This window comes from Gastrolobium bilobum, unplaced genomic scaffold, assembly GCF_033153095.1.
Source record: "Gastrolobium bilobum isolate Gb01-03AN ecotype WA unplaced genomic scaffold, APGP_CSIRO_Gbil_v1 utg15010, whole genome shotgun sequence".
NCBI classification, from domain to species: Eukaryota; Viridiplantae; Streptophyta; class Magnoliopsida; order Fabales; family Fabaceae; genus Gastrolobium; species Gastrolobium bilobum.
The window spans coordinates 70,826-83,558 of record NW_026895624.1 but is presented as its reverse complement, the minus strand read 5'-3'; the positions used below and the strand labels follow the sequence as shown (position 1 = coordinate 83,558).

The following is a 12,733-nucleotide window of genomic DNA, read 5'->3' as shown; positions in this document are numbered from 1 at the left end:
AATTTTAACATAAAATCATGAACATAGTTTTCACCACTTGAATAATTAAATAATTGTTAATCTAACATGACACTTTTTTTTTATGCAATATTGACATAAAATGTACTAGAACTATATGAAAATTAAACCTAGTTATGTCTAGATCAAGTTAATGTTCATGACCAGGTAAAGTTGGTCATTATGGAGCCCTTCTCATGGTGATCCTTTGGAAAAGTCATTACCCTCTCAATTTTTTTCCGTGTTTTGACTTTCCCACACTTTGAACACAGAGATATCATGCTATAAATAAGAAGACTCGCATCTCATTCTCTCTTAAATCAAAACTGAACTGCGCCAAAGTATTTCAAAGTCCAAAAAAAGTTTCTTCACCTTCAGGGTTGTTCTTGAATCTCTTATCATAAACATGGATAACGAGATTGATGTTCCTCCTTTCTTTCTCTGCCCCATTTCGTTAGAAATCATGAAGGATCCAGTGACAGTTTCCACAGGGATAACCTACGACAGAGAGAGCATTGAGAAATGGCTCTTTTCTGAGAAAAACAAGACATGTCCTGTCACAAACCTACCTCTTCCTCTGCTCTCAGATTGCACTGATCTCACCCCAAATCACACCCTTCGTAGATTGATTCAAGCATGGTGTACAATGAACTCTTCTCACGGCATTCAAAGGATTCCAACTCCCAAACCTCCAGTCAACAAAAACACCATAGAAAAACTCCTCAAAGATGCTTCTGACAAGCCTCAGTTGCAGATCCAATGCTTAAGAAGCCTCAAATCCATTGCTTCTGAGAGTGAAACAAATAGACGCTGCATCGAATCCTCTGGTGCTGTTCATTTCTTAGCATCATTGGTAATCAACAACATCAAAGAATTAGAGTCTTGCCTAGATGATGATGATGATGTGTTTGACTTGAAAACAAGCGCAGGTGATGATGCTTTATGCATCCTCCATAGTCTAAATTTATCAGAAACTGGGTTGAAGACCCTTTTAGGCTTCAAAGATGGAGAATTCATGAACTCCTTAACAAGGGTCATGCAAAGGGGAATCTATGACTCACAAGCTTATGCAGTTTTATTGATGAAATCTATGTCTGAAGTGGCTAATTCTGTTGACATAGTTAATCTAAGAAATGAGTTGTTCATTGCATTAGTACATGTCCTTAAAGACCAGATTTCCCATAAGGCATCAAAAGCTACACTACAAACACTGATTCAACTCAGTCCTTGGGGGAGAAACAGGATCAAAGCAGTGGAAGCAGGAGCAATTCCAGTTTTGATTGAACTTCTTCTTGATTGTAAGGAAAGAAAGCCTTGTGAGATGATGCTAGTGCTCTTGGAGACTTTGTGCCAGTGTGCAGATGGAAGAGCTGAACTTTTGAGCCATGGTGCAGGGTTAGCCATTGTGTCAAAGAAGATTCTGAGGGTTTCTACAATGGCAAATGATAGGGCTGTGAAGATTCTATTGTCCATATCAAGGTTCTCTGCAACACCAAGTGTTGTTCAAGAAATGCTGCAACTTGGTGTGGTGGCAAAACTTTGTTTGGTCCTTCAAGTTGATAGTGGAAGCAAGGCCAAGGAGAAAGCAAGAGAGATTCTCAAATTGCATGCTCGGTCTTGGAGGAATTCTCCTTGCATACCAAGCAATTTGCTTGCTTCATACCCAACAAGTGTATGAAATCATAGTTTTAGTTTTTAACCTTCTCATCTTTCACTCAATTTTCATTCATGTACAGAATTATTTGAAGAGGTTAACTGAGAACAAGGGATAGGTATGGGGATAAAATATTGCCCATAAAGGATTGGTTGGGAAACAAATTGGGATTGAACATGTATCCAGTACATGACTTAAATGGAATGCTCATACAGCAGAGTTTGTCATATGATTTTTGTCACTTATTTTCATTCTCATCTTCAGGCCTTTGATTACTATTTCTTCAAATGTTGTATGCATAAATCTCTTAATGAAAAATATAATAGTACTATAGCCAGATCAGATCTTGACATGGTGATTACTAAGTTCATTAATTTGGTTATTAGTATAATGAGAATGTTTAATTTAAGAAATGCTGGTGTACAAATTTTCAATTAAGGAATAAGTTAACTAAATTCAGGATTTATGGTTGATGTGTGTGGTTACTTTTGATTTAATTTTTATTTGAACATTTGAATTTTTAATCATATTCCGACTTTGATTAAGTTTTTAAAATTGAGTCATGCTTATAAGATTTCTTAAGTCGCAATTTTCTCTTTAGTTTAAGAGATTTAAATTCAGAAAAAAAAATGAGTAACCTTGTTTACAAGAAATTGAAATGTTATTATAAATCACCAAATACGTGGATCAATTGATATGAAATTATTTTAACTTAATTAGGAATATTGAGTTTGACTCCTAAATATACTTAAAATTTTAATAGAAAAAATTTAATCGCTCTTGTAGTCTTGCTCCGATTCAATCGGATTAATTAAGTAATCTATAAAGTGTGGAGAAAATTTTATATATATATATATATATATATATATATATATATATATATATATATATATATATATATATATTGCTTATTCTTTTCTCTTTTTTTTTGGAGATCTATATATTCTTATTCTAAGGACACTATATAGGCATAGACTACAATACAAATTTAATTGCCTCCAATAAATGACAGGTTCAACTTTATGGCTCCAACCAGATAAAGAAAAAAGAAGTATAATGATGAAACAACAACCGTTATAAGTTGCTATAACTGCGGGTTTTATTTTTTTTATGTATGTATATAATTCTTTTGAATCTGATGAATTAGTCATTCTTATCTCCCTCGGTCACAAAGCACCTACACACCATTCAAGCATACCTACCGTTTTGGACCAAGTAATTTGTTCACTCCAAGGTCTATATCTATTGTTATTATTATGATTTTTCTTATCATTAACCATCTGCAGAAGTACATAAATGTGGTTGTTATTTAAAGAAATGTTTTCTCACAAATCATTTGACGCCACTACCTCAAATTAGTATAGATTTAGATTTACCTGAATGAGACATTTCACATACAACACACATCTGCACATCTAATTGTAACAATCACGTGTGTGCAAGTGGTATCCAAATTAAATTGATAATTACTTAATTCTTATATATATATATATATATAATCTTTTGAAGTCTTATTCCTCATCTCAGTTGTCAAATTTTGCCCATTTAATGATTGTTATTTATTTGAAATTAATAATTACTTAATTAGTATAACTCAATAATATTTATAAGGATCACTGGAGTCATTTATTTGTCATATATATATATATATATATATATATATATATATATATATATATATGGGTTTATCATTTCTCAAACTGCTTGAGATAATTTTATTTCCGGCTACTAAATCTTAACCGCACAAAGATGGATCAATGGTGATAAAGGAAGAGAGAGAAAAAGTGAATCATAACCATTCAAAGGTAAATCAATTAACATAAGAAAATAAATAAATAAAATGAAGTAGTTTTTTGGTGGCCGGAGATAAACTTATCTCAAGTTGTCGAAAAATTATTTTTCCCTATATATATATATATATATATATATATATATATATATATATATATATATAGGATCCTTTGACATCGAATTTGACACCAAACCTAACCGTTGATTTCCTCCCATCAACGGTTATCATTTATTGAAAATTAATAATTAATTAATATACTTGGTGTCAAATTAATTAATTAATAATTAACCGTTGGCCGAAATTATAACCGTTGATTAGCGAAAATCAACAGTTAGGATTTGGTGTCAAATTTTAAAATTTGAGACGGTGTCAAAGCATCTTATCCAATATATATATATATATATATATATATATATATATATATATATATATATATATATATATAGGTTAAACATTTCTATAGCCACTTTAGATAAGGTTGTCTGTAGCTACCCTTTTTAACTAAGTCTGACCAGTAAGATATAAAAATTATATTTTCTCTCTCCGTCACGTAAGCCGACAATGTCTGAGGAGAGAGAGAAAACGAATAACTTTATTGTTATAACTATGTCTTACTAGTCAGACTTAGTTAAAAAGGAATAGCTGTAAATAATGTTATCTAAAGTGGCTGTAGAAATACTTTTTCTTATATATATACATATATTACACACACACACACACACACACACACATATATATATAGGAAAAAACAAATTTTTTATTTACAAACTACACTAAGTATGATCGGTCATACTTCAATCAAGAGTGTATAACCGGTCATACTTAATCTAATTTGTTAAAAAAAAGTTTGTAAACGGATCCTTCCTTTATATATATATATATATATATATATATATATATATATATATATATATATATATAGGTTTATTGTGTTAGAAAATTATTTTTTCTAATAATGATTGTGGGTCACATATTATATTAATAATTATATTGTGCTATTTATATATATTGGGTAAATTAAAGTGATCAAGTAAATATTCCCAAATAGATTCCTAAGTGAGTATGGGCTGAATGAGTGGATACCGGTGTTGGGCCAACTAGGTATAATGGGAGCTTATTGGCCCAACAATAAAGATAAAAACACTATAAAGGGTTATGGTCCCCAATACGTCAAAGAACAACCCTAGTTACTCTTCCCCATCAAGAGAGAGACGGCACACTAAGGAATTCGATTTTAGGGTGATTTGACTGAGGAAGACTACAAACCCCAGAGAGACAAGATCAAAGTTATTTCGCTGCAATGGAGACAGGTATGCCTCCACCTTTATGTTGTTCTTATTTTTCTTTATGATTTGGTATGATGGATCTTGGCTTGTAGGTGATAGTTATCATCATAAAGTTTAGAGGAATTAAAAATTCCAACAATTGGTATCAGAGCCATAATCTTATTGAATCATGAGGGAATTAAGTTTTGTGATTTTTATATATGATGAATCGTGAAAAGTTTTGTTTTATTGTCTTTTGGCATAAAGTTTATTATTTTTTGAACGTAAGTTCCATCTTATGTATTTTGTATTAGCTATGTAGTGTTATTTTTGTTCCCTGACGGTGATTTTTTGGTTTTGGAACAAAAGCTACATTTTTTAGAAAAAACTAGGATTCACAGTTTAATAAGGGTTTGTTATTTAAATTTTGAATCTGTGAATAGATTGAATGTTTGGAAGAATTTTGGCTTTATAATCGATGAGGTTTTGTTGTTTGAATTTTTTGAATAAACAATGAATTCTCTTAGAAAATTTTGGACTTAAGATTTGAAAGAAATCAAATGTTTAAGGTCTTTGGTTTTGGGGTTTTCCTTATATTTGATATTCTTTGTTAAAAGCTAAATATAATTTTTTGTGTGTGGGTATTATGCATAATTTTCAAGTTTTCATTTGAAAAGGCTTACATGTGCGTCAATTGTGCATTAATTTTTAAGCCTTATAATGAAAAGGTATTTATTGTATGCATCATTTTCAAGCTTTCATTTGAAAAAGCTTACATGTGCGTTGTTTGTGCATCAATTTTTAAGCCTTATAATGAAAAAGGTATTTATTGTTAATGGTATAATGATATAGTATGTATGTATATACATTGAGGATTGATGGCTTTTTGACCCTTTTGCCCCTAATTAAATAATTAATAACCAATTTGCCCCTCCCCCAGAACTATCCACCATCCTGCCCCCATTTAGTCGATTAAGTTGCACTTTTAATCGACTAAATGGGCTAAACTCAGAAATTATGAAACGCGAATTTTAGTCGACTAAAAACTCACCTTAATCGACTAAATTGTTTGCACTTTTAGTCGACTAAGAGCATTATTTAGTCGACTAGATGTCGCGAAAAACCCTATATCCAGACCTCTCTTGGCCTCATTTTCATTATATTCGAAATCAAAACTCCTCTCTTGGTCTATTTCTCTTGTTTGTCAGCTGTGAACCTTCCAATCACCCTTCCATTTCATCCCACCACCTCTAAGGCATAGTAATTGTGAAATCATTGTCATTTTCCTTTATTTCTCAATTGTTTCCCCCAAATCCGAACCCTAACCCCTATAATCTGATTCCTACCCCCAAAATTCGTGTGAAAGATGAGCTCAAGTCCAAACATGTATGTTACCATGATTTACTATGATGGAAAGTATTATGAAGGCCCCAACGGTGTTCAATTTGAAGGAAAAACGAAAATGTTGAAAATCAAACGGGGCACTACGTACAATGAGCTGAAGGGGGGGATTAACCAAAAATTGGGGCTACACGGCAGCCATGGCGTTCAACGGATGATCGCCAGGGTAGAGTCTACAGTTGGTAAGGATGCTACATTCTACATTGGTAATGATATATGTGACGATGAAGATGTGGACTGTGTCATAGATGCAATTGTGGACCGAAAATTTCAAAACTTTATTGAGATATATGTTGAAATAGACTGTGGTCAATCTTCATCTGCACCTGTGCATGGAAGAAGTCAAAGTCAAGAAGACAGAGTGGTCGGTTTATCTGCACCTGCACCTGTCTTAAGTCAGATACCACTGAGGGAAATAGACGAGGATGAGGATGGGCATGACGAGGATATGGACAGTGAAGACGATGGTGAACCCGAGAGTGTTATTCCGCTGGGTGACACCTCAGATACGGACGTAGAGGGGAATTTTGACGCTGATACTAGTTCAGGAAACTTGAGTTCCCAGGTTATGCCACCGCTCCGTGTTGACCCTGTTAGCAGTGGTAAGATTGTAATTTCTGAGTTTTAATTTTGCATATATATATATTTGTGTTTTCTTTCGTACTGACGGATAAGTTTAAATTTGGACGTAGGGTCTGAGATTGAGCCATTTTGGAACGACAGCCCACACTATTCGTTCATTAATTGGGCTCACCCTAATGATGAGACAGAGATATTGTATGGCGACGATGACATCCACGGTGGCTGGCATTTAGGAGATCCATTATATTTGTACCAGGAGTTTCGAACTAAATCTGAAATGCAACATGCTGCCAAATTATATTGTATGAAGTCTCATCGTACTGCTGTGGTGGCAAAAAGTGAAGGCTCGTACATGCAGCTCAGAATATGAACACGACAGTTCAGCCAAGATCCTAAGATGTGATTCCTCCAACCACCTCACAATGTTAAAACCTTCTTGTTCAAAAAAGGCTGTATCAAGTGATTTGGCCCCACAAATCGGTCGGTTAACAAAGTCACGGACAAAAGATTCATGGACCACCGGGTCATTCTCGAACAAGTATCCGAATGGGAGGTCGACAGTAGCGGGGTCTTCCTCTTGTGGCCTTGACGAAGACGGACGGTCTTGACGTAGCTTCTGTCGTCTCTCATTTCCAGTGCTAGACGATCTTCTACGGCCAGCCATGGGAACAACTGTACCTACAATGCAAGTGGAAACAAAAATCAATGAACAATAACAATATCAAAAAATTTAAAATTCAATATAAAAAACAAAACCTAATCCTAAAATAAAACAGAAATCAGAAACCCTATCCCTAACCCTAAAACAGAAACAGAAACCCTAACCCTAAACCCTAACCCTAACCTTAACCCTAAAACAGAACACAAAAACCCATTCCTAAACCCTAAACACTACAACCCAAACAAAACAACAACATACACACTAACCCTAACCCTAACCCTAACCCTACCCCTAACATAACCCTAACCCTAAGCCTCAGGCACCACATCAACCCTAACCCTCACCCTCACAACAAACTTAGCACCCTACCCCTAACCTAAATCCACAAAACCGCAAACAGAAATCAAATGCATGGAGAAAACCAAATAAAAAACTAAACTTAAAACCAAATGCAAGTCAGAATACGTTACCTAAATGTCGATTTCGCAAGTGTGAACCAAGGAAGCTTCAATCGCACCTTCAAGGGTTGAGATTCGGACTTGGTTGGAGAGAGGGGACGGAATGGAGCGATTTAGTCGATTAGGGTTTGAAAATAACCCCCTTTGCGAAATGGGGTTTTTTTTAAAAAACCTGATCTGCGACATTTAGTCGACTAAATAATGATCTTAGTCGACTAAAAGTGCAAACAATTTAGTCGATTAAGGTGAGTTTTTAGTCGACTAAAATTCGCGTTTCATAATTTCTGAGTTTAGCCCATTTAGTCGATTAAAAGTGCAACTTAATCGACTAAATGAGGGCAGGATGGTGGATAGTTCTGGGGGAGGGGCAAATTGGTTATTAATTATTTAATTAGGGGCAAAAGGGTCAAAAAGCCGAGGATTGATAAAGAATAATTTTCTTTATTGTTGTTATTTTGTTTTTAAATGGGTTTATTATCCCTAAAGGTTTCTATTTGAAATTAAATATGATAGATTTGTTAGCCGCCACAGTGGCCAAATTTATAAAGGTTAATTTGATTTCAAATAGGTTGGTCATATAAATATATTTTATTTATGCAAATAATAATCGGCCCACAGGAAGGTTATTGTTTGGCCAAATAATATATGTTGTGTGATCATGTGTGTGTTTATTGCTTATACGGATAGTGATCGGCCCACAGGAAGGTTATTATTTGGCCAAGTAACAAACATACCTGTGGTAATAAATATGTGACAATTATCAAGAATTCTCCATGTAATTCATAGTCGGCCCACAGGAAGGCTATGATTTGACAAGACTTATTGTCAATGTTTGATTACTACATTAAGAGTACCACTTACAAGTTGATATTTTTGTCCACAGACTAAATATTAATGTTGTGCTAGGTATCTTATAATAAACTCATTTTACTTCGGATTATTTGTCTATATCGTGTATGTATATATATGATATGACATGTTATTAGTATGTTATCTTTTTTGTTCTCTGTATAGTTTCTGCTACCGCTGCCAATTATGTTGCTCAAATGAATATGCTTCCAATGCTTAATGAGGCAAATTTCAAGCTGTGGAAAGAGAATGTGGAAATTGTTCTCAACTGCATGGATCTCGACAATGCACTAAGGACTGAGAAACCCACTTCCACTCAGGAAAATCCAAACCCGGATAAAATTGAGAAGTGGGAACGCTCAAATCGCATGTGTCTGATGATCATTAAACGTTCCGTTCTGGAGGTGTTTAGGGGCTCGATTGTTGAGACTACTGATGCCAAGTTGTTTCTAAAGGAACTCGAGCAATACTTTGCTCAAAATGAAAAGGCTGAAATTGGTCAAACCTTGTCCAAACTCATAAACATGAGGTATAAAGGAAAGGGAAACATAAGGGAGTACATTATGGAAATGTCTAATCTTGCTGGAAAACTAAAGGCATTAAAGTTAGAGCTGCCCTCTGAGTTGCTCATGTACTTAGTTATTATCTCTCTTCCTGCACAATACGGTCAATTTGTGGTGAGTTATAACACTCAAAAGGAAAAATGGGCTCTTAATGAGCTCATTTCTCAATGCGTGCAAGAGGAAGAGATGTTACAGCGAGAGAAGACTGACAGTGCTCACTTGTCATCAACCTCTCAAGACAAGAAAAGAAATAGAGTTAAGGATAATGCGGATGCTTTGCCAAAGAAGCAAAAGAAGCAGGACCATGAATTCACTTGCTTCTTTTGTAAGAAATCTGGACACATGAAGAAAGAGTGTTCCAAATACAAGGCATGGCGCGAAAGGAAGGGTATGACTCTCACTTTAGTTTGTTGGTACTGGTTCTGTGGCACAAGCGTTTAGGTAATATCTCTAAACAGAGAATTCAGAGACTTGTGACTGATGGAATTCTTGAACCCCTTGATCTGGATGATTTTGAGGTGTGCATTGAATGCATAAAGGGGAAACAGACAAACATAAGGAAAATAGGTTCCAACAGAGCTTCAGACGTCTTAGAATTGATTCATATGGATATTTGTGGACCATTTCCTATAGCCTCTTGGAATGGTCAACAATACTTTATCACATTCATAGACGACTATTCAAGATTTTGATACCTATATTTGATTAGAGAGAAGTCACAATCATTGGATGTGTTCAAAGAATTTAAAGCTGAAGTTGAACTTCAGTTAGGCAAGAAAATTAAGGCCATTAGATCTTATCGTGGTGGTGAATACTATGGTAGATCTGATGGATCAGGTAAACAACGTCCAGGGCCCTTTGCGATCTTCCTAAAGGAGTGTGGAATCGTCCCGCAATACACAATGCCAGGTAAACCTAGCATGAATGGTGTTGCGGAAAGGCGAAACCGGACTCTTAAAGACATGGTGAGGAGTATGCTTAGTCATTCTTCATTGCCAGAATCACTTTGGGGAGAAGCACTAAAGACTGCAGTTTATATCCTTAATAGGGTTCCCAGCAAAGCAGTGACAAAAACCCCTTATGAGCTATGGAATGGAAAGAAACCTAGCATAAGGCATTTACACATTTGGGGTTGTCCAGCAGAAGTAAGGCCTTATAGGCCAAATGAAAGAAAGTTGGACTCAAGAACAATCAGCTGCTACTTTGTTGGATATGTTGAACGCTCTCGGGGCTTTAAGTTTTATAATCCCACTACAAGATCCTTTTTGGAGACCGAAAATGCCAGATTCCTTGAGGATGTTGAGTTTGGGGGGGAAGATAAAATAAGGAATGTTGTCTTTGATGAGGAAGAAAATAATATTTCTCTTCCTAATATTGTCATCATTCAAGATGCAATTACGGAACAAGCAATTAATGATCAGGTCCCTGTTCATGACATTGTTATGGAACAGGCTTTGGTCCCTGACATTGCTTTGGGTCAAGACAATAATGAATCACCCCCTATGTCACCTATAGAACAAACTCAACAAACTCAAAAAGTGCCATTAAGGAGATCCACTAGAGAAAGGAGAAATGCAATTCCGGATGATTATATTGTGTTTCTTCTAGAGCATGAAAATATTTTAAGCTTGAAGGAAGATGATCTAATCAACTTCCAACAAGTCTTAGAAAGCTCTAATGCTCATAAATGGGTTGATGCCATGAAAGATGAGATGCAATCTATGAAAGACAACGACGTTTGGGATCTTATTGAGTTGCCTAAACGTGCGAAACCCATTGGTTGTTAATGGATATTTAAAACCAAAAGGGATTCAAATGGCAACATCGAAAGATATAAGGCACGTCTAGTTGCTAGAGGTTTCACTCAGAAAGAAGGTGTAAGAACCTGCACCGTAAATTAAGGTATTTAATTAATAAACTACGAGAAAATAGGAAATGATTCCATAATTGACCTTAATAATTATTTATGAGGCTTAGTAATCGTAATAAGTGATTAAGAATGCTGAAAGTCACTTTTCGGAAGAAAGGTGCAGATACCGGTTCTGCTAGTCGGTATAAATGCGTGCCGAAAAAGTATCCCGGAAAAGTAATGTAAGTGCATGATAATTACTAGAATAACATGTAGGACTTGTAAAACGAGTTTCAAGTCCAGATAATGAGAACTGGTGTTGAAAACCGGTACTGACTTGGAAAAGCGCGTACCGGAAAAGTGCTCAGAAAATTATAAGAAAAATGTCATAAATCTTAGAAAATTATATAGTTTCATAATCCAAAGTTTGGGATTAAAATGCTAAGCGTAGCAATTAAAGTTAATACTGTGTGTTAATTGGGTAAGTGGCTATAAATACCCATTGTTAAGAGCACATAACCCTAGAAAACAGAAAACCAACGTGAGGGGGAGCTGATCAGCTGCTTGGTGACTGCCCTATTGGCCTTTCCTTCCATTCTTGAACCAAGTCTTGATCTTTCTTGATTTTCCTTCATCCTTTCACTTGGGAAACATCTTGAGAGGGTGTGAGGGTGTTGTGTTTGAGGTTTGGCCACTGTTTGTGGGCTGTTTGTGCTCTGAGTTGGGGTTTGGGTGGAGTACCTCCTTGCTCATTGGGTTTTGAGGCTTAAAGGATCTTTCTTGTTGAGTAAAAGGACCACCTTGGTATACCATTTTCGTGTACAGAGAGAGACATAATCTTGGAGTGACCTTTTGAGCTCCAAGAGCACCTCTTGTTGGCTGGTTGAGTTTTGGTAAGCCTTGTCACCTTTGGTCTTGAGTTTTTGAACTTAAAAATGAAAGCTTGATGCATGTTAAGGCTTAAAGATGATAACTTGTTGTGGGTTAATGTTGAACACACCTAGAAATGCATGTTTAGGTGCTTTAAATCGTTAAAAACCCAACCTTGGAAGGATATCTTCACGAAAATGCAGAAACTGTATTCTGTCGTGAAATATCCGGATATCGGCCCGTGGAATATCCGGATAAGGGATATCCGGATATGTGTATTCGGATATGGGGTTTTGGGATATCTGGATACTAGATATCCGGATATGGGATTCTGGATATCCGGATATTGCATATCCGGATATGTCCAGTGAGATATCCGGATAATGCATATCCGGATAAGGTCCCGAGGAATATCCGGATATTCTGGGATTTCGTAGAACAGTAGCTGTGCTGTGTGTACAGTAGGCTATTGGGGGTTTGTGGACCCTAGATTGATGAAGTTGAACTTCTGTATTTAATGGACTAAGCCAGAATCATGGGATTAAGGGCTTGTGGCTTTGTTAGAAGCTTTAAGACTTGAAAACGTAATGAAAAGGCGTTGTCTTAATTTTGTATGATTGTAGTGCATATTGTTGATGTATTGTTGGTCCATAACAGATTGTGAATCTGCTGTGTTTGGACTTTGAGCTGTGGACTCTTGGCTTTTGGAGTTAGCTTGCAAGGTAAGCTTTCGTGTCCTCGGTTTATCCATGTTGTGGTTCCACCATGTCCCATGGGGATATGGTTTATGCA

General features: G+C 35.7%; 1 protein-coding gene across 1 annotated transcript in view; it reads left to right on the top strand.

Annotated features, from left to right (window-relative positions):
- Nucleotides 1-400: 400 nt before the first annotated feature.
- Nucleotides 401-12,733, top strand: part of LOC133285013 (E3 ubiquitin-protein ligase PUB23-like) — a 28,487-nt gene continuing 16,154 nt past the window's right edge. The window contains exons 1-2 of the mRNA XM_061482164.1: nucleotides 401-1,667; nucleotides 8,825-9,188. Coding sequence (XP_061338148.1) covers nucleotides 404-1,667; nucleotides 8,825-9,188 — 1,628 coding nt within the window. The 5' untranslated portion in view covers nucleotides 401-403. The remainder of the gene's footprint in view (nucleotides 1,668-8,824; nucleotides 9,189-12,733) is intronic.